This window comes from Oncorhynchus mykiss, chromosome 20 (assembly GCF_057628025.1).
Source record: "Oncorhynchus mykiss isolate SJ-2025 chromosome 20, ASM5762802v1, whole genome shotgun sequence".
NCBI lineage: Eukaryota > Metazoa > Chordata > Actinopteri > Salmoniformes > Salmonidae > Oncorhynchus > Oncorhynchus mykiss.
The window spans coordinates 23,425,847-23,452,778 of NC_143041.1; the positions used below are offsets into that span (position 1 = coordinate 23,425,847).

At 42.0% G+C, this 26,932-nt stretch overlaps 1 protein-coding gene across 2 annotated transcripts in view; it reads left to right on the forward strand.

The window, feature by feature from the left end:
* Window positions 1–10,726, forward strand: part of LOC110499151 (inhibitor of nuclear factor kappa-B kinase subunit alpha) — a 35,950-nt gene extending 25,224 nt beyond the window's left edge. For both annotated transcript variants that reach the window (XM_021576096.3, XM_090212626.1), the window contains 4 exons: window positions 6,161–6,308; window positions 7,523–7,659; window positions 7,805–7,904; window positions 9,129–10,726. In XM_021576096.3, the coding sequence (XP_021431771.1) occupies window positions 6,161–6,308; window positions 7,523–7,659; window positions 7,805–7,904; window positions 9,129–9,191 (448 nt within the window). In that variant the 3' untranslated portion in view covers window positions 9,192–10,726. The remainder of the gene's footprint in view (window positions 1–6,160; window positions 6,309–7,522; window positions 7,660–7,804; window positions 7,905–9,128) is intronic.
* The last annotated feature ends 16,206 nt before the right edge of the window (window positions 10,727–26,932 follow it).

Genomic DNA, 26,932 nt, shown 5'->3' on the forward strand with positions numbered 1-26,932 from the left:
CTTAAAAAGGCTATTCAGATCTGGTGTTATGAAGATCCCGAGGTATTGAAACCCGTGTGTTTTCCATTGGAAAGGACAAAGTGTCTTCATAGAGCTGGTGAGTGTAATATTGAGAGGGCAGACAGTGGATTTGTTAAAATTGATCTTATAACCTGAAAACTTGCCATACTGAGCAATTGTGTCTAAAATGAGAGGGAGGGATTTCTCAGGGTTGGATATGTAGAGCAAGACATCATCCGCGTAAAGCGAAATCTTGTGCTGCAGGCCACCTGCAGAAACACCCATAATACTTGGATTGCTCCTTATCAGCTCTGCCAGAGGCTCCGCCCCCAACAAGTAGAGCAGTGGGGACAGCGAGCACCCTTGTCTTGTGCCCCGTTCCAGAGGGAATCTGTCAGAGTTCAGTCCATTAGTAGTCACCATGGCATTTGGATGAGAGTATAGTGATTTGATCCATTTAATAAAATTTGGGCCCATATTGAACTTTTCTAAGACTGAGAACAGAAAGCTCCACTCCATCCTGTCAAACGCCTTCTCAGCATCCAGTGAAGCCAGCAGGACAGGGGTCTTTTGTGCGTTTACTTGATCAATAATATCAAAAAGACGGCGAATGTTATCAGAAGAGTATCTGTCTCTAATAAATCCAGTTTGGTCCGCTTTTATTATTTTGGGAAGAAGAGTGTTTAGTCTTTTGGCGAGCAATTTGGTAATTATTTTATAGTCGAAATCCAACAAGCTTATGGGCCGGAAGGACGAGCAGGATAGGGGGTCCTTGTCCTTTTTTAGCAACACTGTAATGCGAGCTGTGTGCATTGAGTCTGGGAGAACTCCGTTTTTGCAAAAATCCTCCAGCATTGGCATGAAGATAGGGCTGAGCTGGGGCCCAAAAGCTTTGTAGAACTCTCTGGGGAATCCATCTGGGCCTGGGGACTTATTAGGTGGCATGGAGGTAATTGCCTCCAGGATCTCCTCAGGAGTGAAGGGGGAGTTGAGATCTTCCTGGTCGGTCTCTGATAGTTTAGGTAGCGAGATTCCCTCTAGGAAAGAGTGGAGTTCTGCCTCTGTGTGTTTTCTCTCAGGGGTATATAGTTTGCAGTAAAAATCATGAAAAGTTAAATTGATCTTTTTTGGGTCATATGTGACCTCGTCCTCTGCTGTTCGGATAGCCATGATTGTACGCTCTGACTGCTCCTTTTTTAATTGGTAAGCAAGCAATCTACTGGGCCTATTGCTATACTCATGGTATTTCTGTTTAGTAAAGAAAACTTCTTTTTTTTTATCTCCCGAGTGTAGTCCAAATTCAGTTTGGCTTTGGCTGCTTTAAGATGACTCCAGGAGGTGCTGTCTAGGGATTGTTTATGTATTTTTTCACAGCATTCCAGCTCCCTCTCAAGATCTAGCCTGTGTGCTTCCATTGCTTTTTTCTTAGAGGAAGCATATGCAATTAGATGACCTCTTAGTGTGGCTTTAGCAGCGTCCCACATTGTGGCCGGAGAAACAGGAGAGTGTTTATTGTCTTGTGTGTAGTTGTCTATCCATGTAGTTACCAATGTATGGAACTCGTCATTTGATAGCATGGAGGTGTTGAATTTCCAGCTCTTTGACCTCGGGATGTTTTTGCAGAGGTCAAAGCAGAGGTGGACAAAGGCGTGATCTGAAAGTGCTATGGGTCCGATTGTACATGTGGCTGAATTTATGAAACTCTTTGGGATAAAAATGTAATCTATACGGGAGTAGGTGTTATGGACATTAGAGTAGTATGTATAGTCCATAGATGAGCTATTATTCTCTCTCCAGATATCTATCAGTCCCATCTCTTTAGTAAGAGAGTTCAACATCTTTGCAGATCTAGGATTTGTGGTGGGGACTTGAGATGATTTGTCTAGGGTTGGGTTAAGGGTACAATTAAAATCTCCGGCCACCACGCCAAAGGAGACACAATGCTCATTGAACAGGGTTATAATTTTTGACATGAAGGCAGGAGTATCTGTGTTAGGGGCGTATATGTTTAATATAGTAATTGGTTGACCATATAGTGACCCAGTTATCAAAATAAATCTCCCCTCCGGATCAGATATGTTTTTGTCAATTATGAATGGAACATTTTTATGGATAAGTATGGCTGTGCCTCTACTGTTTGATTTGAAAGATGAGAAATACACCTGTCCCACCCAAGCTCTGCGGAGTTTGGCATGTTCAGCATCACAGAGGTGTGTCTCTTGTAATAGCGCAATGTCTGCTTTTTCCTTTTTTAGAGCACATAGTATCTTTTTTCGTTTTATTGCATGCCCTAGACCATGGCAGTTCCATGTCAATAGATTTAAGGTACTAGTCATCGTCATCGAGCAGTAATCGAACTTTAGTGCAAGTCATCGCTGGGTAAAAGTGGATAGTAATTACAGCTGCGTTCACATAAAAGGAAAATAAATGGTGTACATAAAATAATAATCTCTGAACACCCCAGCCGAGTTCCCAAACAACTCGACACATCCCGTTGGATCTATTACCCCCCCGCTCAGTCTCAATTCTGTGTTCCGAATAAAACAAAAACCGGGAACAGTTAGCAACGCACAACGTCTCCTTCTCCCCACCAAAGAAATGCATTATCCTCTCCACCCCGCATTGAGTAAATAACACAGTTGCCCTCGTCCAGACCCCAGTAAAAGAGGGGAGAAAAATAAAATCAATAGCCCAGCCTACATATGCCTCCCCCAAGGGACATAGGGAACCCCAGGTAATAATAGCAACAACAAAAAAACAGGGAAATAAAAGTAGGCTGAAACATTAGTAGGCCTAGGTTAGGCTATACAGCCCATCCCTCTCAGTTAAAGGACAATAAATATAAATTGGACGGCTATAATGACATTTAGGGGGTGGATCTCTGGATATTGGCTATATGTCGTCTTACCTCCTTTAGTAATGGCATTAATCGCATTTAGTCATTGGTCTGTTTCTCATTGGCCAGGATTGTCTTTCAAAAAACGTTTTGCCTCTTCGGGAGTTTTGAAGTGTCGCAAGGCTCCTTGGTGAAGAATCCTGAGCTCGTTTGGGTATTTGAATCCCCTGAAGATGCCTCGGTCAATGGAGTATTTCTTCACTTCGTCAAATTCTCGGCGTATTCCAGCTGACAGGTCCTGGTGTAAAGCGAGTTTGGCGTTTCCCACTGTGATGGTGTTGTTTTTCGCCGCCTGTAGGACTCGTTCCTTGTCGGTGAATCTCAGGAAACGTATGGTGATTGGACGCGCTGGTTGTCTAGCTGCTGGTGGGGGCCTCAGTGCTCGGTGAGCTCTCTCGTTCTATGGGCCTGTCGGTGGGCAGGTGGAGCCACTCGGGAAGTTTGTCTTGCAGGTAGCGGATCAGTGGCATGTTTCCCTCTTCTTTTTCGCCCAGATTGAATAGAACACAATTATTCCTTCGCCCCCTGTTTTCCAGGTCCTCTGTTTTCTCTTCCAGATGCTCGATTTTCTTTTTAGCATATGCTATTGTTTCCATGGCATCTGTCAATAAGTTTTCCATGGATAGGATTCGCCCCTCTGCCTCGTCCAGGCGCCCCGCGTTTATGGTTATCTTGTTGTTGATGTCAGGCAAAGCGTTTTCCAGGATTGTCACCTTGCCCCCTATCGCACTGAGCTGAGAATTAATGGCATCTAATTTAGTGTTTAGTTCTGTACGTTGGGATCTCAACTCAGAAAGGATGTCTTCGACAGAGTGCGAGGTTGGCATTCGTTGTGCCTCGTGGGGGAGCGGGTTCTTTTGCTCCTGGCTAATGGCGCTAGTTTTTTCTGAAGCTAGCTTCTTCTTGGAGGCTTTTTCCGTCGCTAATACTCGAGTCCGGGTAAAAATGTCACCTGTAGTGTCGCCTTTTGTAGCCGCCATGACTTTTTCTTGCTAAAGTTAAATGAGTTTGAACTTGGAGTGGAGGTAAGATTAGGAATTGCTGTAGTCCACAATCAGCTCCTTTGTTTGGTTGAGGGAGAGGATGTTGTCCTGGCACCATACTGTCAGGTCACTGACCTCCCTATAGTCTTTCTCGTCATTGGTGATCAGGTCAACCACTGTCTTGTCAGAAAACTTTAAGGATGGTGTTGGAGCCGTGCGTGGCCACACAGTCGTGGATGAGCAGGGAGTACAGGAGGGGACTAAGCACGCACCCCTTGGAGTGGGTCAAGGGTGTGTTGGATAATGTATTGATGTGAGCATGACCAGCCTTTCAAAGCATTTCATGGCTACAGATGAGTGCTACGGGGCAATAGTCATTTAGACAGGTGACCTTAGTGTTCTTGGGCACAGGGACTATGATGGTCTGCTTTAGATATTACAGACGGAGTCAGGGAAAGTTTAAAATGGCAGTGAAGACACTTTCCAGCTGGTCAACAAATGCTCTGAGTACACGACCTGGTAAGAGTATTTGAGCGGAGCGAGGAGCGTGCCAAATTTGGCTGGGGCGTAGAGCAAGTTTCCCAAAGGCTGGAACGTTGGCCTTCTCGCCCTCTCCAATTTCGCTTCTATAGCTCTCCCAAGTAGTGCTCATGTCATCAGCTCAGGGCATGCCCAGCCCAGCATGCATTTGCAGTCTACTTGTCTGATGCTATAGCCCTTTGTTTTAGCTACTGTCATGAAGTTTGCTAAATATTTTCATAAAGAAACTGATAAAACACACAGGTGCAAAATCAAGGTGACTTACAAAGTTGAGGAGGCGCAAGAGAGGGAGTGGGGTGATGTAGTGTCCACAACTAAAGAATCATTGTCTAATCTGAAAAAACACGTATCCTGAAAGCATGATGTTGTACTTACTATGTGCATATGCTAACAAAATAAAGAGGTGGGTAGCTAGCTAAGTGTCATTGTAGCAAAGTATTTATAAACTAAAAATCTGATATCTTAAGTTTTAATTTTTGTTTTGTCATCAATATAATAGGCCACCATTGATTGTGGCCCAATAGGCCTGGCATATTACCTCTTTCAAGGAGCATTCCGTTTTGATAGGTCTAAAGGTTTTTAGGCTAAATAACCCTTTCTTACCTGCATCCCTCCCCAGTGGCTCTGCAAGCACAGAGCGTGTATTCTCCGCTGCTGGCCTGCTCTCCAGGTATCATTGCACGAGCCTGAAGCCACAGACTCTGAATTAATTTTTAGAAATACGAGTTTGGCCAAAGGCACTGAGCCTAATAAGGCGTCACTAGGCAGCTTGTGGCTGGGTTTCCCTTTAATCTGTGATAGATTAAGCCCTACCACATCTGACAAGCATCAGAGCCAGCGTAGTAGGATTCCATCTTGGTCCTGTTTTGACTATTTGATGGCTCAACGGAGGTCATAGGGGGATTAGTGTCCCGGTCCTTAGTGGCAGCTCTAGCCTCAGTGCGGATGTTGCCTATACATTTGGGCTTCTGGTTGGGATATGTACGTAGGGTCACTGTGGGAATGATGTCGTTGTTCCCACAGTGTTATAGTATGAATCTCTGAACATATTCCAGTCTTTGCTAGTGAAACAGTCTTGTAGTTTAGCATCCGCTTCATCAGACCACTTCTGTATTGAGCGTGTCACTGGTACTTCCTGTTTTGAGTTTTTGCTTGTAGGCAGGAATCAGGACGACAGAGTTGTGGTCAGATTTGCCAAATGGAGGGTGAGGGGAGAGCTTCTTCTGTGTGTCTTCAATGGTAGACTGTGACAGAGTAGGTAAATGTTGAATTGGAATACCAAAATGCGCTGAACAGTTACTGTCGCAACATGTTTTTACTGGTTCCAGGCCATCGTTAATGTCGGACCCTGCACGCAAAATAAAATAAATTAATATGCCAGAAAACAATAGGCTAAGTGGATTTCCACTCATCGTTACCACATATGGAAAGTGCAAATTCACTCACATTGTATGGAACGTGCAAATTCATTTTCTCTCCCTCGACTGCAACCACAGCACACACAACGCATACAACCAGATACCGAAAGGCGTGACAGACAGCAGACCGTCAAACCAGCAGTATTTCGCCATCATTGTTGACTTTGACTGACAGGCGCCTGACCTATCGAAAGATCGCTAGAAGATGCATATTGTTCTTTCTAGAGGGAGAGGGCTCGGAAGACTTTTCTGACTAACGAATTGAAAAGTAGCCTACAAAATTTAAGTGGAAAACACTGTTTAACTTCTGTTTCCCCATGCAGTAAGATCTTATTGAGCAAGCAGAAGATCATTGACCTGTTCCCGCGCATCGAGAAGACACTGGAGAACATCAAGGATGCCGACAACACCGTGATGCAGATGCAGATTAAGAGACAGAGAGAGTTCTGGCACCTATTGAAGATTGCCTGTGTGAGTGACGATGAGGTTTTATCTATAGAACTTCAGTAAAGTTAGTCATAAGATCATGAAGTCATATAACTTACTATAAGATGGCATTGGGTTATTTTAAGTCATGTGCAATTGACCCTTTGCTATGCCTCGTCCCAGATTTATGGGCAACCAATTGCTGATCGGACACGAGCCAACCTTGCTCGTGTCCGACAAGCCTCAAACAAGCTCTAGTTTTAAACGCATGGAAGCCAATGATGGCAATGGCAAAAAATGTATTGTTTAAATGGCTAAATAATTTAAAAGTGCACCAGGGTACTTGCGACTGTGATCCCTAAAATGTTGTGGTATTTTTCGAATCCAAAATTATACTTTTGTTCCATTGTTTGCTAGCAGGTTAGCTAGCTACACTGGCACTGCCTCCATTGAAAATGCTAGCTAGCCATTTAAAGTTGCACTATGCAAAAATCGCTCCGCCATTTCCTCATTGGTAAAACTAATAGTTCATCTAATTTCAATTTGTGACAAAATAAGATGGTACAATGATTCTCTATACTATCCACTGCTAAATATATTTTCCATAACCAAAAATATTGTTTCAGCTGGTTGAAGCTTGTGTACAAAACTTAAGAACGTGAAGCATAGATATAACGCACATAGAACAGATCTACCGCTTCTTAGACTTGTTTTCAAGTAGAATGATAGATTTATAACTCACATTTCTATGTGAATTTGGTCAGGTCTTGTTTTTTTACTTGTTTTTTATAAATGTATTAGCTAGTTAAGCTAGCTATATTATGCATATAACACCTATTGTCAACATTATATGATTTAAGAGCACTAATTAGCTCCGAGAGTGGTTAGTATCTTTGACTGCATGCTGACAGTTTATTCAGAGCCATCCAGTGTCTAGTCACACCTAAAAACATCATTTTACCATGATCCTGTGAAGCAATTGTTATGACAGTCCACCACAACATACCAGGGGGTCTCTTGATTAGCAAGAAGCAGTCTGCTTAATTTCATTGTTTATTAAAAATACTGTTTAAGATCATTGTGAGGGTTTTTCTCCACTAGTTTGGAGAATTGGGCTTCCCAGGAAAATGTCTGAGGTTGCAACAGTAACCAAGGGGGCGGGCTTTACTTGACTTAGCAAAGGGTACATTTTCTATAGAATTCACTTAGCCTAGTTCATAATGTGATCTATATGAGTAATGGCATTTGTCTTCTCCCAGGCTCAGAATTCTGCAAGGAACTCGATAGCAGCCAGCCCAGAGTCGTCCAACCCTCTGCAGGTGTCCCAGTGGGCCCAGTCTGCCCAGCCTATCAGCTCCCCTCACCCACTCACCTCCCTACCTGGACCCAATGACAGGTAGTGGTCAATACAGCAGACAGGAAGGGTTTGTGTTTTGTGTAGCAGATTGAAAGGAATGTCCAGACATTCAGCAGCAGACCAAAAAGAATGTCCTTCGTACATTGTGACTTATTCTGCCTCTCTCTTTCTCTCTCCCTTCCAGTGATGCTGCCCCACGACTGCTTCAGGAGAACCAGAAGTACCTCAGTCAGCTGACCAGCCTGATGCAAGAAGCTGCTGACGAGCAGTCCAAAAGCGTAGTGGTAAGTTAGGCCATTTTCTCAAAGCTAGCTAGACTTGTAATGGAATCCTGTTTCCTGGTATTCTGTCAATGCAGTGTCTTATATTTCACTGTTGCACTTCACCACATTTTCTTCAGTGTGTTAGAGAGACTGCCGCTAAAAATCTACTTCTGTTTTGAAAATGGCATATGTGGCATCGATAAAGAGTCAAACATTTTATTCTAGTGTCAACATTTACTACAAAGTGTAAATAGGATAATTAGGGTCATAAAGTTAGTCTAATACAAAATGGAGATTTGTGAGAATATGGCAAAAAAATGTGATGTAACATAATAAAGGGTACCGTAAATTGGGTTGGGTTTATATTTCAATCCTGCCCTCAGCTGGCAGCAACCAAGTAATCATCAATCGCTGCATGTGACCCGTGTAGTAATGGTCAGTTTGGTTTGACATTCGTTATCCCTATGGGGCTAGTTAGGGACCATCAGTTAATTACACAAGGAATAAAATATTGGGACAATTTCAATAGCTTCAAATTTCAATTACTTAAAACTGTCAAACCAAATCAATTGTAGAAATTCATGTACAAATATTTAAAGCATTTGAGACAACTAAAAGATGTGCAACATTAAAATATTGTCGCATTTAAATTGTGACAAAAGCCCAAATCAGAAAGTTCAGCCCCCCTTTAAGTCTTTATAATATGTGATTCACACCTGAAACACATACTTTCTTCTTTAGTTGGCACCACTGGTGTGCGTCATTTACCCAGCACTCTCTTATGTGGGTCAACTCCCTATAAGGGTGGGATTAAGTATCCCAGGTCAGGAGCGTGATGAGGTTCTGAGTTCGTTCTCATTTGGCCTTCAGGATGTCTCTTATCTGACCTTGTTAAGTGTAGAACATTACCTTAAGGCTAACTGAGTTTGAATTTAGACTCTGATCCATTTAAAACAAGTCTGGGGAGGTAGCCTAGCGGTTAAGTTGGGCCAGTAACCGAATCCGTGAGCCGACTAAGTGCTAAATCTGCCTTGAGCAAGGCACTTAACCTTACTTGCTCCTGTAAGTCGCTCTGGATAAGAGCGTCTGCTAAGTTACTCAAATGTAAATGGGAGGTTGGCTGCCTTGCTGGAGGGAACGGAGATTAATATCTAAACCACAACCCAAACGCCATTCTACAGCGACAACCTTAAAACCTGACCTCAATGTAGCTTTGTGTCATAATCTTTTGGTTTGTCTTTGTAGGACCAAGATTGGAGCTGGACTAAATATGAAACGTCTACAAAACTGCAAAAACGAAATGTGTGAATTTGTCAACCACAGGAGACTGCTGAGGGGAGGATGGATCATAATAATGGCTGGAATAGAGTGTATGGAATGGCATCAAACACATGGAAACCATGTGTTGAATACCATTCCGTTCATGCTGTTCCAGCCATTTATATGAGCCCGCCCTCCCCAATTCAGGTGCCACCGGCTGTCTCTGATGTCAACAACAAACAAGGCATTGTCTAGCTAATCCCTGCCTGCTCTCCAACCAAGTAACACTAAGGACTGAATGTCGTTAACAAAATGGAGTCACGGTTATGTTGTACATTTTGATGTGTGGTCATCCACTTTAACGACTAGCCGGAGGGCCCCCCCCCCCAAAAAGGCTGATTAAAAAATACACATGCTCAATGACTCACTTCTCCATTTTCTCAGCTATTTGGTGGGAAAGGTGGATGATGTAGTAGCATGGCTTTTATATGAACAAAAAAACGGATTATCTGAACACAAGACGTCAGTCGTCCTTTGCTCTTCAAGCAAATGTCACCTTTTCCTCACTGATTATTGTGCAAATCTAAGTACCACTATTCATCAAAATCCACATTTTACTATTAATATCATATCAAAGTATCTAAACTGTTAAATCAGGCGAACTGTAGCATCTGATTGTGTGAAAGTTTTGTAATGACGGAGTATAGCTAGTGTGTTTGGGCTAAGGAAATGGGACTGATAAAGCTTGATATGCATGCACATTTGTATTGAGCCTTATCATGTCTCCTGATGTGACTCAACACAAGGAAAACCACAAAAGATGGAGGTGGTAAAAGGAAATTACAATCAAGCAACAGCACTTTGACACTCCCAAGTATCCTGGTTCCCTTCTATACAGAGGAAGTAGTCAGACATCTGGGGGATGGATGCCCTCTAGAATCCTGTTTATGAGTCTGTGCTCTAGTGACACAGCTCTCATTTCAATCATCCAATGGGACAGGAAATGTATAAACTGTATTTAAAATAAAGTCATGCATCGATCAAGGGGATAGGGTTTTGATCATGTGTGAATCTTATTTTGATTTAAGAAAAGTATTCTATCATGACTACACACTTTACATAGAAGGGGGGGAAATATGGAAATCCCATAGTTACTTTGTGACAAAGGATGCTGGTCTGTTTCATATGTTGGAATTGTTGATATGTTTAAACCTGAAAAAAGGAATACATACCACAAGTTAAATTCAGTTTTTTGTGTGCATTCTTTTCACTGGATGCTCAATGTATGGAAACAAATGGCGGGACATGGTAAATTATTGAATGTACTGTAGTTACAACCCTTGAGGTGTAACTTAAGTGTTGACTGTAACGAAGATAAAGTGGATGCTATGCTCCAGAAAGATGTATTTATGTAGTTAAGTGCAATGGACAATTATTTTTAGTAGTTAAGTGACATATCAGTTTCCTTCATTAAGGTTTGTTTCCATCTGATGGTTTTAACCTGTCTATGAATGTTTACTTTCTAGCAATTGTATAGATTAACATTTTCTTGGTATTACAATAAAAAATTACTTTGGCATGAATTTGTATTCCTTACATTGGTTCTGAAGATGCTCTTTAACTGTATTAAAGCAGTCCCCTGGCTGCTGTGGATTGATAAAATGTAGCCCTACTTTACTATGTTTGTGGTACTCCCTATTTCTGCCAGTGGTGGTTACTATGCCCATATTTCTGCTTTACCAAATTCCAAAGGTTGATTTTAATATGCTTGCTGAAGCTTGAGGAATGTGTGTAAAGAAGAAACCTGTCCGCAAACACAAGCTGTGTCTTTGGTTTACTGTGGTTACATGTTTGCTTGTGTTCAGGGAAACCTTTAACATATACTTGGCAAGAAGATTATACAATTCTTCTGATTTTAAATATGCAGTAATCAATTAGGCCTAGTTTAAAAAAAAAAAAATTTAACAGGAATTTAATATCATACTGATGATTTTCTCACCATTGAGATTAACATGAAGGAAGTTTAAACCCCGTTCTTTCCCTTCACACTAATAATCAGTCACTGATTCATTACATGAATCACTGTCCAAAGAATATGCTGGTATTCTTGTACTTTTTCCACTGTCTTTATGACACATTTCTTTGTTTCCATTGAAAAGAGTCACTCTCAGCTGGCCATGTGACATGTTAGTTTTTCTGTAGATGTGAGGAAATGATTTAGGAGCTGTGAGGGTGAGTGCCTGTGAGACTTGTCAGGTCATGTCTGGCAGAGAAATGTACCTCCCCATTTTTTATAAATGAATGGAAGAGTAGGTCTATTGGTCCTCGCTTCAGATGTGATCAATGCAATTGTCAGAAATGTTTGCATTCCCTTCATGAAGAGGCGGTTAGTCATCTCTTCACCTAGTATTTAAACTTAAAGGAAAACTCCTCCCATTAGTCCATTTGTTAATATTATAGTCCCAAAATATTTTGTATGTCAGTAAGATTTAGTTTTCCAGATTTATAACCTACAAAATACAGAAATAGAGCTGGTACTGGCTGTATTTCTGAAAATTGTATTGGTCACATACACGTGGTTAGCAGATGTTATTGCGGGTGTAGGGAGGGAAATGCTTGTTCTTCTAGCTCCGACAGTGCAGTAATATCTAACAAATTACACAACATATACCCAATACACACAAATCTAAGTAGGAATGAATTAAGACTATATACATACAGTTGAAGTCAGAGGTTTACATGGGTAATTCTGCAACTACGGGAACTTCTATGTCCTCAGTCAATGTTGGGGTTTTATAAAAATATGTTTTTATTCTTTATGTTAAGTTCACACTACAATCACCCCATATTTTTTTCAACATCTCTATCAAGTATTTTAGCTACTTTTCAGATGCATTTTATACCTCAATTTCACTGTTTTGCCCTTTCCCTGACAGACTGAGCTTCTATGAGAAAACATTACATAATGTGTAATTATTCTAGATAATTAAATCAAATCTATATCAATATTTATTTTGAGTATGCCCATTATATTGTTATTTACACAAAATATACCTGTCCATTGGTAGTGGTGTCATTTCCACCACTGAGGGCACATTCCTCTAAGGTTGTCAAGAGAATGTTAATTTAGTTACCATGGAAACATAGTGACACTGAAGAACATGGCTGCAGAGGACAGTTGTTCCAGATGTGATGTCCAGAAGTTAAAGAAAAATCTAGGTAAATATTGCTTGTGTAGAGAATATTTTTGTCAGTCATTTCCAAACAGGCTACACTTTCTTTAATATATTTGATGTATTTAATGTAAACCATATGCTAGCTTGTAATACTGGCCAAAGCATGCTAAGCAGTCTCATTTTTCTCCAAAAACAGCAAAACATAATTTCCATCACAAACTTAACTGTGATGGAAATGTCAACGTGGTGGAAATGACAGAAATCCATTGTTATTACTTTAGGCTTATTTAACGTTTTAAATTACTTGAATCTAGATAATGATCCAAGGTGTGAACAATTGGAAAACATAAGTAGTATTTCTTTGTTTTTAGAAGATGCCACAAAAAACAGCATAGAGGTCACAGACATAGAAACACAATTTTAAATGATCCTATATGATACCAGGAACATCTGCAAAAAGACAGGTAGAGATACTGGAAGAAACAATTGAAGGGAGAAGTGATTTCTATCTCTGAGCTTACAAAGCGAGAACAAAGAAGCAAGAGATGGAAATGTAACCAACGGAATAGAAGACGGACTTTAAAGAGAGCAGTTGCAATGGAGACCTACCTATCAGGCAGCACAACACCTTAGTCACCAGATGACTTGCAGCCAGAAAAAGAGGCCATCATACCTGCCCCTAACTTACCTGCCCTGATACCCCGTCCTCATCTGCAACAGGAATGAGAAGTCTAATACTTGCTAGAAAGAAAAAGGTTGGAAGAGGTCGCTGAAAAACATAGAGATTTGCATGACAAATGTCAAACTTGATGAAGCTTAACGGAAAACTGAGAAATACAAAAAAGGTATGATCAACTGATGAAGAAAATGGAGAGACAAGATTCCCCAAAGACAAAACAGAAATTGAAGGGAACCTCGAAAAACTTGAAGGATTATTGTTTCAAAATGCCATCATTGCAGAGTTAAAGCAAAAGTATAAAATAATGCGCAGTGCCAAGGACAAACAAGTGGCTTCAAAAATTCTCAGAGGCAACATCCTGAGAAAGTATGGCCTGGCCAAAGCTGCAAACAGAGAAATTGGATTTTCAGCAAAAGCAATGAGGGCAAATGAAATCAGGCCATCAAGTCTTCAATACTCCAGGAAAAAGCAGCGTAACATAATTAGCACAGCCACAGAAGAGGAAATCACTAGATTCTATGAACATGATGTCAATAGTAGAGAAACAACTGGGAAAAAGGACACACTAACAAGAAACAAGGAAAAAAAGCAGAAGTGCTTCTTGAATGGCACATTTCAGAACCATTATCAGGATTTTAAAAGGGAATATTTAGAGATTAAAATGTCCTACTATGAATTCGTTATTTTTGGGTTGTCAAGCCAACAGTCCAGGATAGGGACACATGCCTCTGCAAAACCCACGCCAACCTCCAGTTCATGGTGGACAAACTACAGCATCACAAAGTGATCCGCTGCAGCAACAATCAAACCTTATTGAGTCTTTGTGCTGTGAGAACCTGAAGAAAGATTGATTGCATGTACACAGAGTTCTCCCTTTGCTAAGCCAAAGAGCTTTGAGCCAGAGACTTTGATGCTGGTGAGCAGACATGGTGGTTTGAGTGGAAAAGTAAAGCTGAAGAGAGAGAGAAGGAAAAACATGGAAACATGGAAAAGTATGCACACACTGCATATTCTATTGGAGGACTTCTCCAAAGGATTGAAAGAGAAGTTGGGGAAACACATGTACAACATTCGACACCAATACTCCAAACAGAGAATTAAAAGAGAATCTGCGGAAAGAGGAGATCATCGTGCATATTGACTTTGCAAAGAACTCAGGGGTGCAACTTTCACTAGGGATGGGTGGGGGGGGGCATGTCCCCCTCACATTCTGAAATTGTATTTTCATCCCCTCCAGTTCTATCATTTGAATGTGATACAAAATGAGGCAACGGTGTGCTTTAGGACCATGCAGACACCTCCGAGCGGGTAGGCTGTTTGGAGTGTTTATCCGACTGGATAAATCAAATTCTAATAATTATCCCCCCCCCCCCCCACTTCTAAAACCAAAGTTGTGCCACTGAGAGAACTACCTGTGTAAATACACCAGTGAAATCCAGGCAGTTCACTTTGGTGATTCTCATGCAGGTGACCCTCCACACTGTGTTGGACATACCACAAATGATACCGTTTCACTTTGCTCACTGAGCTCTTCTTTGCGGATGACCCCTCTGCAATATGGGTTCATTTCTCAAAAACACTGGCCTACTTCCTTGAGCTCTGCCCACTTTTGGAATCTTACTTTTTCTTAATTAAATGTTAATTTAAATTAATTAAGTTAATTCAATGTTCTACAATGGTTGTTGTTCAAAATGTTTGCAATAAAATAATTGTTTTAAAATTTGTTTTTGTTTTTTTACATAGATGTCATTTCCACCACACCTATATTTTTAGGTAAATTAGTGTAACAGTATAGCTTCCGTCCTTCTCCTCGTCCCTACCTGGGCTCGAACCAGGGACCCTCTGCACACATCGACAACAGCCACCCTCGAAGCATCGTTACCCATCGCTTCACAAAAGCCGCGGCCCTTGCAGAGCAATGGGAACAACTACTTCAAGGTCTCAGAGCGAGTGACGTCACCAATTGAAACGCTATTAGCGCACACCCCGCTAACTAGCTAGCCATTTCACATCGGTTACACTAGTATATTATGTATAATTTATATTGATTGATTTGTTTTAGATAGGGAAATCACATGGTTGTTATCATCTCACAAAAGGGTTGGGTGGAAATATCTTATTTTTTTATAAATCTTTTCAGCTGTCACACAAAGGCAAGTTTATACATTCAAGCATTGTGTTGAATTATTCATTTTAGGAATACCTTTAAAAATAATATTTAATGCAAGTTAAAGTACAAATCTATAAGAAATGTGTTGTAAAATAATTGTATGATAATTCATTTAACTAAAATGGATGTTTAATGATGTGATGGAACTGACATTTGTCTATGGCTGTCTGAGAAAAACGACAAATATATCCATTCCTGAATAGTACGATCGCAGTGTTACGTTCCCCAGTTTGTGTTGTAGTTTGTGTATTTGCATGTGTTTTATTTCAGGAAATGGCTTCCTGAAATCCCTCAAGCAGCTGATTGGTCGACTCCAGGGCTAATTGGAGAGCGGACCCCGCCCCCTCGTCAAGACAGCTGTCTCCAGTTACATTCATTCTGAAGCTATATAAAAGCCAGTGTTCTGTTCAGGAGAGAGAGATTTTGGAGGTAGGGATTGCTGAGAGAGATTTTGCTGGGAGGTCATTGCAGAGCGATTGATTGTGATAGAGAGATTTGTAGGTAGGGATTGCTGAGAGAGATTTTTGCTGGGAGTTCGTTGTTGGTATGTTTTGTGAGTTTGTTGCTCAGGTAGAGCTTATTTGATGTCCTTTGTTAGTTTGTGAAATTGTTTAATATCCTGTTTCATTTGTTCCCAGGGGGGAAGGGGAAGGCACCTTGGGAGTGTTTAGGCAAGAGGCCCGCGGGCATACATATACAGTGCCTTGCGAAAGTATTTGGCCCCCTTGAACTTTGTGACCTTTTGCCACATTTCAGGCTTCAAACATAAAGATATAAAACTGTATTTTTTTGTGAAGAATCAACAACAAGTGGGACACAATCATAAAGTGGAACGACATTTATTGGATATTTCAAACTTTTTTAACAAATCAAAAACTGAAAAATTGGGCGTGCAAAATTATTCAGCCCCTTTACTTTCAGTGCAGCAAACTCTCTCCAGAAGTTCAGTGAGGATCACTGAATGATCCAATGTTGACCTAAATGACTAATGATGATAAATACAATCCACCTGTGTGTAATCAAGTCTCCGTATAAATGCACCTGCACTGTGATAGTCTCAGAGGTCGGTTAAAATCGCAGAGAGCATCATGAAGAACAAGGAACACACCAGGCAGGTCCGAGATACTGTTGTGAAGAAGTTTAAAGCCGGATTTGGATACAAAAAGATTTTCCAAGCTTTAAACATCCCAAGGAGCACTGTGCAAGCGATAATAATATTGAAATGGAAGGAGTATCAGACCACTGCAAATCTACCAAGACCTGGCCGTCCCTCTAAACCTTCAGCTCATACAAGGAGAAGACTGATCAGAGATGCAGCCAAGAGGCCCATGATCACTCTGGATGAACTGCAGAGATCTACAGCTGAGGTGGGAGACTCTGTCCATAGGACAACAATCAGTCGTATATTGCACAAATCTGGCCTTTATGGAAGAGTGGCAAGAAGAAAGCCATTTCTTAAAGATATCCATAAAAAGTGTCGTTTAAAGTTTGCCACAAGCCACCTGGGAGACACACCAAACATGTGGAAGAAGGTGCTCTGGTCAGATGAAACCAAAATTTAACTTTTTGGCAACAATGCAAAACGTTATGTTTGGCGTAAAAGCAACACAGCTCATCACCCTGAACACACCATCCCCACTGTCAAACATGGTGGTGGCAGCATCATGGTTTGGGCCTGCTTTTCTTCAGCAGGGACAGGGAAGATGGTTAAAATTGATGGGAAGATGGATGGAGCCAAATACAGGACCATTCTGGAAGAAAACCTGATGGAGTCTGCAAAAGACCTGAGACTGGGACGGAGATTTGTCTTCCAACAAGACAATGATCCAAAACATAAAGCAAAATCTACAATGGAATGGTTCAAAAATAAACATATCAAGGTGTTAGAATGGCCAAGTCAAAGTCCAGACCTGAATCCAATCGAGAATCTGTGGAAAGAACTGAAAACTGCTGTTCACAAATGCTCTCCATCCAACCTCACTGAGCTCGAGCTGTTTTGCAAGGAGGAATGGGAAAAAAAATTCCGTCTCTCGATGTGCAAAACTGATAGAGACATACCCCAAGCGACTTACAGCTGTAATCGCAGCAAAAGGTGGCGCTACAAAGTATTAACTTAAGGGGGCTGAATAATTTTGCACGCCCAATTTTTCAGTTTTTGATTTGTTAAAACCTGTTAAGGATATGGCAGACATATGCCCCCTTTGGAGAGATTGGGTACCCCTAGTAAACTGAAAAAAAAATCTGTCAAAAATTGCTAATATATGCAAATAAAAATTATTATTGGATAGAAAACACTCTAAAGATTCTAAAACCGTTGGAATTATGTCTGTAAGTATAGCAGAACTCACAGGGCAGGCATTCTTCCAAACTAGTTTTTGTGGCCATGAAAGTTGGAGCAACTTTGACGTCATGGCCCCCACCCTTCCCAACCAGTTATGATTCTGGGGAGACTTTATCTCTTCCGCTAGATGTCCTCTTTCAGTAGAGCTTTAAATCGTTCAAATCCCGCGAGAATTGACCCTATGGGAGTGAAATTAGTGCGTGCCACGAGAGAATAGGCTGTGCGTAGGGGCGCGAATTGGTCCCAGCCATTCCTTTGTTCCAGCACTCGAGAGAAGGGCAGACGATGGCCGATTGAATTGAAGTTTGTTTTGCGTGTCTAAAACATCATAAAGCTTGCTTCTGCACTTAGTTTGACCTGTTTAGTCGACATATAATATGTAATTTTGAAGTTTTGATGCGCAACTTTTCCGGACCAGAGGACGTTTTGGGTGCATTTCAGCTGATGTTATTAGCAGTAGCTAATACAAAGACGCAAGACTTGAAACCAAACGATGTATTGGGTAAGTATGAAGCCTTCCAGAACATTCTGAACGAAGACCATCGAAGGTAAGGGAATATTTATGCTTAAATCTGTGTTTCTGTTGACTCCAACATTACGTAGAAATGTAGCTTGGAACTGAGCGCCGTCTCAGCATATTGAATAGTGTGCGATTTCTGTAACGTTAAAAATAAATCTAACAAAGCGGTTGCATAAAGAAGCAGTGTATCTTTCTAACTATATGTAGAACATGTATATTTAGTCAAAGTTTATGATGTCTATTTACGTTATCTTGCCGCGCTACCTAGATTTCCTGCGGGCATTTTTGAGTAATTTCTGAACGTGAACTCACTGTAAATGGACATTTATGGATATAAATGGCATATTATTGAAAAAAAATAATATGTACTGTGTAACATGTCATATTACTGTCATCTGATGAAGATTTTCAAAAGGTTAGTGAGCGATTTATTTTTTAATCCTGCGCTTGTTGATTGCATGTTTTGGCTATTCAAATGAGCTGTGTCTGGTGGTGGTTTTACATATATATGTGCTATGTTTTCGCCGTAAAACATTTTAGAAATCTTGCTGGCTAGATGAACAAGGTGTTTATCTTTCATTTGAGCTATTGGACTTGTTAATGTGTGGAGGTTAAATATTTTTAAGAATATTTTTGCGTTCCATGCGCCACCGTTTCAGCTGAACGTGGGAGGGTTGATTCCCAATTGGGAACCAATATCGTAGACAGGTTAAAAAAGTTTGAAATATCCAATAAATGTCGTTCCACTTCATGATTGTGTCCCACTTGTTGTTTATTCTTCACAAAAAAATACAGTTTTATATCTTTATGTTTGACGCCTGAAATGTGGCAAAAGGTCGCAAAGTTCAAGGGGTCCGAATACTTTCGCAAGGCACTGTACCCGTAGTATATTCACTGTCTAGGCACACTAGGTAAGACCTGGGCGGACCACCCCCTGTATTTTGGTTAGGGCACCAGGTGGTGCTAAATTAGGTAAGTAGTGGGTAGGCAGGTAAGATAGGAGAGGGGGGGGCTTTGAGATTTACTTTCTTTGCTTTGGTTCCGTCCAGCCCCTTTTCCCCATATTACCGTGTAAAGGAATAAAGTCCTTGTAAACGGTACCACATTCTGTCTGTTGTCATCCTTACTCGCACCTACAGTCCATACCTCTTTCACTTCAGAGTTTAGTTGTAGCAGGGTGTTGCGTTTCCTCTTCATAGAGGCGTGCGTAACATAATGGGGGCTCATCCGGGATCTTTCCATTAAACCCACCGGACCCTGCTGCTCTGAGCTCTCTGTGGTTAGTTATTGAGGTGTGATGGTAGGTTGTGAGTTTGGATGACTTGTTTAGTTAGTGTGTTCAGGAGACTGCATTGTATAAGATGGCTGCCTCAGCCATCTCCAAGTTTTTTGAAGCGCCCTCTATTGATTGTTTGGGTAGGTTTCGTAAAGTAGACCTTATAGCTATTGCTGACCATTATGGATTTGTTTTCCCTGAGAAAGCCCTAAAGGCTGAGCTTTTGTTGCTAGTCAGGGAGGGTTTAGTGAGAGAACGGATTCTCTCATTGCAAGGAGAGGAGACGGGTAGACCTTCCGATGCCAAGTCGGCGGACAGGGCGGAGGAAGGGGTTCCTCATACCCCCTTTACATTGCCCCGATTCGATCTTTTATCTTCTGCTTCGGGTCGTTCAGAAGGAACTGCTAGGCTGAAGGTGAGGCTGGCTCGGTTAGAAATGGAGCAAAAAGATAAAGAGAGACAGATGAATTTTGAACTTGAAATTAGGAAAATAGAAGCTGACAAGGAGGTGAGGATCCGACAACTGGAGCTAGACGCTCGCTCCAGTGCGACTTTACAAGCTGCTCATTGTCAAACCCACTTCGATGTGAGTAAAAACATAGCTTTATTCCCTCCATTCCGAGAGTCGGAAGTTGATTCTTATTTCTCTGCATTTGAGTGTGTGGCCGCTGCGCTGCATTGGCCACTCGAGGTTTGGCCGCTCCTGTTACAATGTAAATTGTCTGGGAAAGCCCAGGAAGTAGTAGCTGCTCTCTCCCTGGAAGACCGTTTATACTACGATACAGTTAAAACTACTGTGTTGCGGGCTTATGAGTTGGTGCCTGAAGCTTATAGACAGCGCTTCAGGAACCACAAAAAAACATCTCACCGTACATTTGTTGAATTTGCTAGGGACAAAGAGTCTCTGTTTAGTCGCTAGTGTTCAGCCAGCAAAGCTAACACCTTTGCTGATATTAAGGAGTTGATGCTATTGGAGGACTTTAAAGGCATCCTCCCAGATAGAATTGTAGTTCATTTAAATGAACAGAAAGTGGCGACATTGGCCCAAGCAGCAGTGTTGGCAGATGAGTACGCTTTGACACACAAGACTGTCTTTGGTGCTCCGCGTTTTGAAGGATCGGACGATTACGTCATCAGTTCCTCGTTCAGGTCGCTTTTCCTCTGACAACCCTAAGCCTTTTCGTGAAATCCGTGAATGTTTTTACTGTCACCAAAAGGGTCACGTGATTGCGGACTGCCCAGTTTTGAAAAATAAACCGCAACAGTCCCAGTCACCGTCCCCAAAAATGAAAAGTTTGGGTTTAGTCAAGTCTTTGGCTCGTCCATTGGATCGAGTTATTGATTCAGCATTTCAGAAACCGGATCCTGTCTATGCTTCATTTATCTCTGCCGGTTATGTTTCCTTAACAGGAGAACAAGCTGATCAAAGGCCTATCCAAATCCTACGAGACACTGGGGCGGCGCAGTCAGTAATCATTACTGATGCTTTACCCTGGTCTCCTGAAACGTATTGTGGCTCACATGTCATATTACAGGGGATAGAGACAAAAACCGTACCTGTACCATTACACTGGGTCCACTTAGTGTCAGACTTGGTATAAGAACGTTTCCGTGTTGGTGTAGTATCTACACTGCCAGTAAAAGGAGTCACATTGCTACTAGGGAATGATATTGCTGGTGGTAATGTCATTCCTGTGTTAGAGGTAGTAGACAATCCAGAAATCAGAACTACAGATGAGAAATTGGTTCAAGCATTTCCACATGTTTTCCCTGCTTGTGTGTTAACGAGGGCACAATCTCGCAAGCTAGGAGATGTGGTGGATTTGGCTAGTTCCATTTTTGAGAATGTTGAGGTAGAAGACAATGCACCGAGTATGCCTTCTGCAATGCCGACAGTTTTTACCCCCGTAAAAACTAAGGCAGGGGAAAACGAAATTGTGCCCCAATTACATGACATTCTTTTGTCTGTCACCCCCGAGAAGGTGATTGAATGTCAAAAAGAAGACACCAGTCTTCGCTAAAACTAGAGAGACCGCCTACTTTATGGAAGCAGGAGTTTTGATGCGTAAATGGGCATCTCATGACACCATTAATGACTGGAGTGAAGTGTGTCAAGTGGTTGTTCCTACACCGTTCCGACAGCAGGTGCTGTCACTCGCCCATGACCAGGCGTGGTCTGGACACTTGGGGATCACAAAGACTTATAACCGGGTCCTTCGTCATTTCTTCTGGCCAGGTTTGAAGTCTGACGTGGTCCAATTTTGTAAAACATGTCACATATGTCAACTCACTGGGAAAGTGAATCAAACAGTTCCACGAGCGCCACTCTGCCCGATTCCTGTGGTGGGGGAACCGTTTGAAAGAGTGATAATTGATTGTGTAGGTCCATTGCCGAAAACCAGGTCAGGTAATCAGTTCCTACTAACAATGTGCAGTGCTACTCGATACCCAGAGGCTATTCCTCTCTGTACTATAACGGCTAAGACTGTGGTGAAGGCACAAGTGAAGTTCTTCTCTACGTTTGGACTCCCTAAAGTAATCCAAACTGATCAGGGATCCAACTTCATGTCTAAACTGTGTTCAAATGTGTTAAAGACATTGTGTATTTCCCATCAGGTCTCCAGTCCGTATCATCCAGAGAGTCAAGGGGCTCTAGAACGCTGGCATCAGACGCTGAAGGCAATGCTACGCAAGTATTGTATGGATACCAGTACTGATTGGGATGAGGGGGTGCCTTTTGTCCTATTTGCTATAAGGGAAACGATACAAGAGTCCTTAGGGTTCAGCCCTGCTGACCTTGTGTTTGGACACACCCCACGGGGTCTGCTTAAAGTTTTGAAGGAGCATATCTTATCTCCTACACCCAGTAGCGCCCCTAAAAATGTGATGGAATATGTCAGTAAGATGCGGGAGAGACTGCACGCCGCATGTGCGTTAGCCCAAAAGTCTCTCTCCTCGTCTCAAAAACGCATGAAGTTGCATTATGACAAAAAGGCTGTTGGCCGTTCATTTGCACCAGGGGATCAAGTTTTAGTTTTGTTGCCAATCCCTGGCTCATCTCTGTCAGCATGTTTTTCTGGACCATATCTGGTGGAAAAGAAACTCAATGACACCAATTATGTGATAAAGACACCAGATCGAAGGCGTTCTTCCCGTGTGTGTCATGTTAACATGCTGAAAACATATGTGCGTGAATCTCCCGACAGCTCCTCAAGTAAGCCTGCCGTCTCCAGTGTGGCTGCGGTGGTGCTGAAGCCTGGCTGGGACCTGGATAAGGAGGACGGGTTGGAGTTATGCCATACGTTACAGCAAGGTGAACGCCTCTGTAATTCAGAGATGCTGAAGAAGTTACCCTCTCAAATGGAACATTTGGATAATGATCAAACTAAGGATCTTATCCTATTGATAAACAGTTTTCTCAGTGTGTTTCAGGACATTCCAAGTCGCACATCCATCTTGGAACAAGACGTGGATGTGGGGAACGCTGTTCGGGTTAATGCTAAGAAAAGGGAGGTAATGAAAAGTGAGGTAGCTTATTTATTACAGAATGACATGGCAAAACCCAGTAACAGCTCCTGGAGTTCCCCATGTATTCTTGTTCCTAAGCCTGATGGTACATCCCGCTTATGTACGGACTATCGTCGCGTAAATGCAGTTACAAAGTCTGATTCTTTTCCTCTACCTCGCTTAGATGACTGTATTGATAGAATTGGCTCTGCTGCTTACGTTAGTAAGTTAGATTTGCTAAAAGGTTATTGGCAGGTGCCTCTGACCTCTTGAGCTTCTGACATATCGGCTTTTGTTACGCCAGAACTTTGTACAATACACTGTGATGCCCTTTGGCATGTGTAATGCACCTGCTACTTTTCAGCGGCTAGTTAACATTGTGTTTGCAGATCTGCCAAATTGTACTGCTTACCTTGACGATGTGGTGATTAATTCGTCTACTTGGTCTGATCATCTCTCCACTTTGAAAAGTGTGTTTCAGCGGTTGGAGAATGCTTCTTTAACCCTCAATTTGGCCAAGTGTGAGTTTGGGAAGGCTACAATGACTTACTTAGGTAAACCAGTGGGACAAGGTCAAGTGCGCCCAGTAACTGGCAAAGTAGAAGCAATTGTTGCTTTTCCTGCTCCCACTACTCGCCGCCAGTTGCGCAGATTCCTGGGGATGGTAGGGTACTATCGTACCTTCTGTAAGAATTTCTCGACGGTAGTAGCTCCCCTTTCATCTCTGCTTAGTCCCAAGGTACCATTCAAGTGGTCCAAGGACTGTAACTACGCTTTTGAGTCCGCTAAAGCGCTACTTTGTAGTGCCCCAGTGCTTGCCGCCCCCAACTTTGACAAACCTTTTAAGTTGGAAGTAGATGCTAGTATAGTGGGGGTGGGTGCGGTTCTCTTACAGGAAGATGAAGACGGAGTGGATCGGCCCGTCAGTTTCTTCTCCCGTAAGTTCAACTCGTGTCAGTCAAGATACTCTACAATTGAACAAGAGACGCTGGCTTTATTGCTTGCCTTACAGTTCTTTGAGGTATATGTGGGCTCCAGTGCCTTGCCTGTTATGGTCTTCACGGACCATAATCCATTGGTGTTCTTGAAGCAAATGTACAACCAGAACCGCCGCCTTATGCGGTGGGCTCTGATTGTACAAGGATATAATGTACAGATAGCTTATGTGAAGGGCTCGGCGAATGTGGTTGCTGACGCTCTATCACGGGTTTACTAACTGGGGAAGCGATGGCTTTTGTTATTGCAAAACTAGGTTTGCAATTTTTGTGGTGGGCGTGTTACGTTCCCCAGTTTGTGTTGTAGTTTGTGTATTTGCATGTGTTTTATTTCAGGAAATGGCTTCCTGAAATCCCTCAAGCAGCTGATTGGTCGACTCCAGGGCTAATTGGAGAGCGGACCCCGCCCCCTCGTCAAGACAGCTGTCTCCAGTTACATTCATTCTGAAGCTATATAAAAGCCAGTGTTCTGTTCAGGAGAGAGAGATTTTGGAGGTAGGGATTGCTGAGAGAGATTTTGCTGGGAGGTCATTGCAGAGCGATTGATTGTGATAGAGAGATTTGTAGGTAGGGATTGCTGAGAGAGATTTTTGCTGGGAGTTCGTTGTTGGTATGTTTTGTGAGTTTGTTGCTCAGGTAGAGCTTATTTGATGTCCTTTGTTTGTGAAATTGTTTAATATCCTGTTTCATTTGTTCCCAGGGGGGAAGTGGAAGGCACCTTGGGAGTGTTTAGGCAAGAGGCCCGCGGGCATACATATACCCGTAGTATATTCACTGTCTAGGCACACTAGGTAAGACCTGGGCGGACCACCCCCTGTATTTTGGTTAGGGCACCAGGTGGTGCTAAATTAGGTAAGTAGTGGGTAGGCAGGTAAGATAGGAGAGGGGGGGGCTTTGAGATTTACTTTCTTTGCTTTGGTTCCGTCCAGCCCCTTTTCCCCATATTACCGTGTAAAGGAATAAAGTCCTTGTAAACGGTACCACATTCTGTCTGTTGTCATCCTTACTCGCACCTACAGTCCATACCTCTTTCACTTCAGTTTAGTTGTAGCAGGGTGTTGCGTTCCCTCTTCATAGAGGCGTGTGTAACACGCAGCCATTATCAGATATTATTTCTAGACAAATCAAAGATGATTATAATACTGGTAAAATAGTGTTTCAATACATTTTCATTTCCCGAAGTTGCAGAATCACCCACATACACCTTAGCCAAATACATTTTAAACTCAGTTTTTCACAGTTCCTGATATTTAATCTGAGTAACAATTCCCTGTTTTAGGTCAGTTAGGATCACCACTTTATTTTAAGAATGTGAAATGTCAATAATAGTAGAGAATTATTTATTTCAGCTTTTATTTATTTCATTACATTCCTAGTGGGTCAGAAGTTTACATGCACTGAATTAGTATTTGGTAGCATTGCCTTTAAATTGTTTCATTTGGGTCAAACGTTTCTGGTTGCCTTCCACAAACTTCCCACAATAAGTTGGGTGAATTTTGGCCCATTCCTCCTGACAGAGCTGGTGTAACTGAGTCAGTTTTGTAGGCCTCCTTACTCGCACACGCTTTTTCAGTTCTGCCCACAACATTTTATATAGGATTGAGGTCAGGGCTTTGTGATGGCCACTCCAATACCTTGACTTTATTGTCCTTAAGCCATTTTGCCATAACTTTGGAAGTATGCTTGTCCATTGTCCATTTGGAAGACCCATTTGCAACCTGACTGTCTTGAGATGTTACTTCAATATATCCACATAATTTTTCATCCTCATGAAGCCATCTATTTTGTGAAGTGCACCAGTCCCTCCTGCAGCAAAGCACCCCCACAACATGATGCTGCCACCCCCGTACTTCACGGTTGGGATGGTGTGCTTCGGCTTGCAAGCCTCCCTCTTTTTTCTCCAAACATAACGATGGTCATTATGGCCAAACAGTTCTATTTTTGTTTCATCAGACCAGAGGACATTTCTCCAAAAAGTATGATCTTTGCTCCCATGTGCAGTTGCAAACCGTAGTCTGGCTTTTTTATGGTGGTTTTGGAGCAGTGGCTTCATCCTTGTTAAGCGGCCATGCCGATATAGGACTCGTTTTACTGTGGATATGGATACTTTTGTACCTGTTTCCTCCAGCATCTTCACATGGTCCTTTGCTGTTGTTCTGGGACTGATTTGCACTTTTCACACCAAAGTACGTTCATCTTTAGGAGACAGAACGTGTCTCCTTCCTGACTGGCATGACGGCTGTTTGGTCCTATGGTGTTTATACTTGCGTACTATTGTTTGTACAGATGAACGTGGTACCTTCAGGCATTTGGAAATTGCTCCCAAGGATGAACCCGACTTGTGGAATTCTACTTTTTTTTTCTGAGGTCTTGGCTGATTTCTTTTGATTTTCCCATGATGTCAAGCAAAGAGGCACTGAGTTTGAAAGTAGGCCCTGAAATACATCCACAGGTACACCTCCAATTGACTCAAATCATGTCAATTAGCCTATCAGAAGCTTCCAAAGCCATTACATAATTTTCTGGAATTTTCCAAGCTGTTTAAAGTCACAGTCAACTTCGTGTATGTAAAGTTCTGATCCACTGGAATTGTGATACAGTGAAATAATCTGTCTAAATAATTTTTGGAAAAATTACTTGTGTCATGCACAAAGTAGATGTCCTAACTGACTTGCCAAAACTATAGTTTGTTAACAAGAAATTTGTGGAGTGTTTGAAAAATGAGTTTTAATGACTCCAATCTAATTGTATATAAACTTCCGACTTCAATTGTATGGACGAGCGATGTCAGAGCGGAACGAACTAAGATACAGTAGAATAGACAAACAGTATTTACATATGAGATGAGTAATGCAAGATATGTAAACAAACAAAGTGACTAGTGTTCCATTCCTTAAAGTGGCCAGTGATTCCCATAGGCAGCAGCCTCTGATGTGCTAGTGATGGCTGTTTAACAGTCTAATGTCCTTGAGATAGAAGCTGTTTTTCAGTTTCTCGGTCCCAGCTTTGATGCACCTGTACTGACCTTGCCCTCGGGATGATAGCGGAGAGAACAGGCAGTGGCTCGGTTGGTTGATGTCCTTGATTACCCTTTTGGCCTTCCTGTGACATTGGGTGCTGTAGGT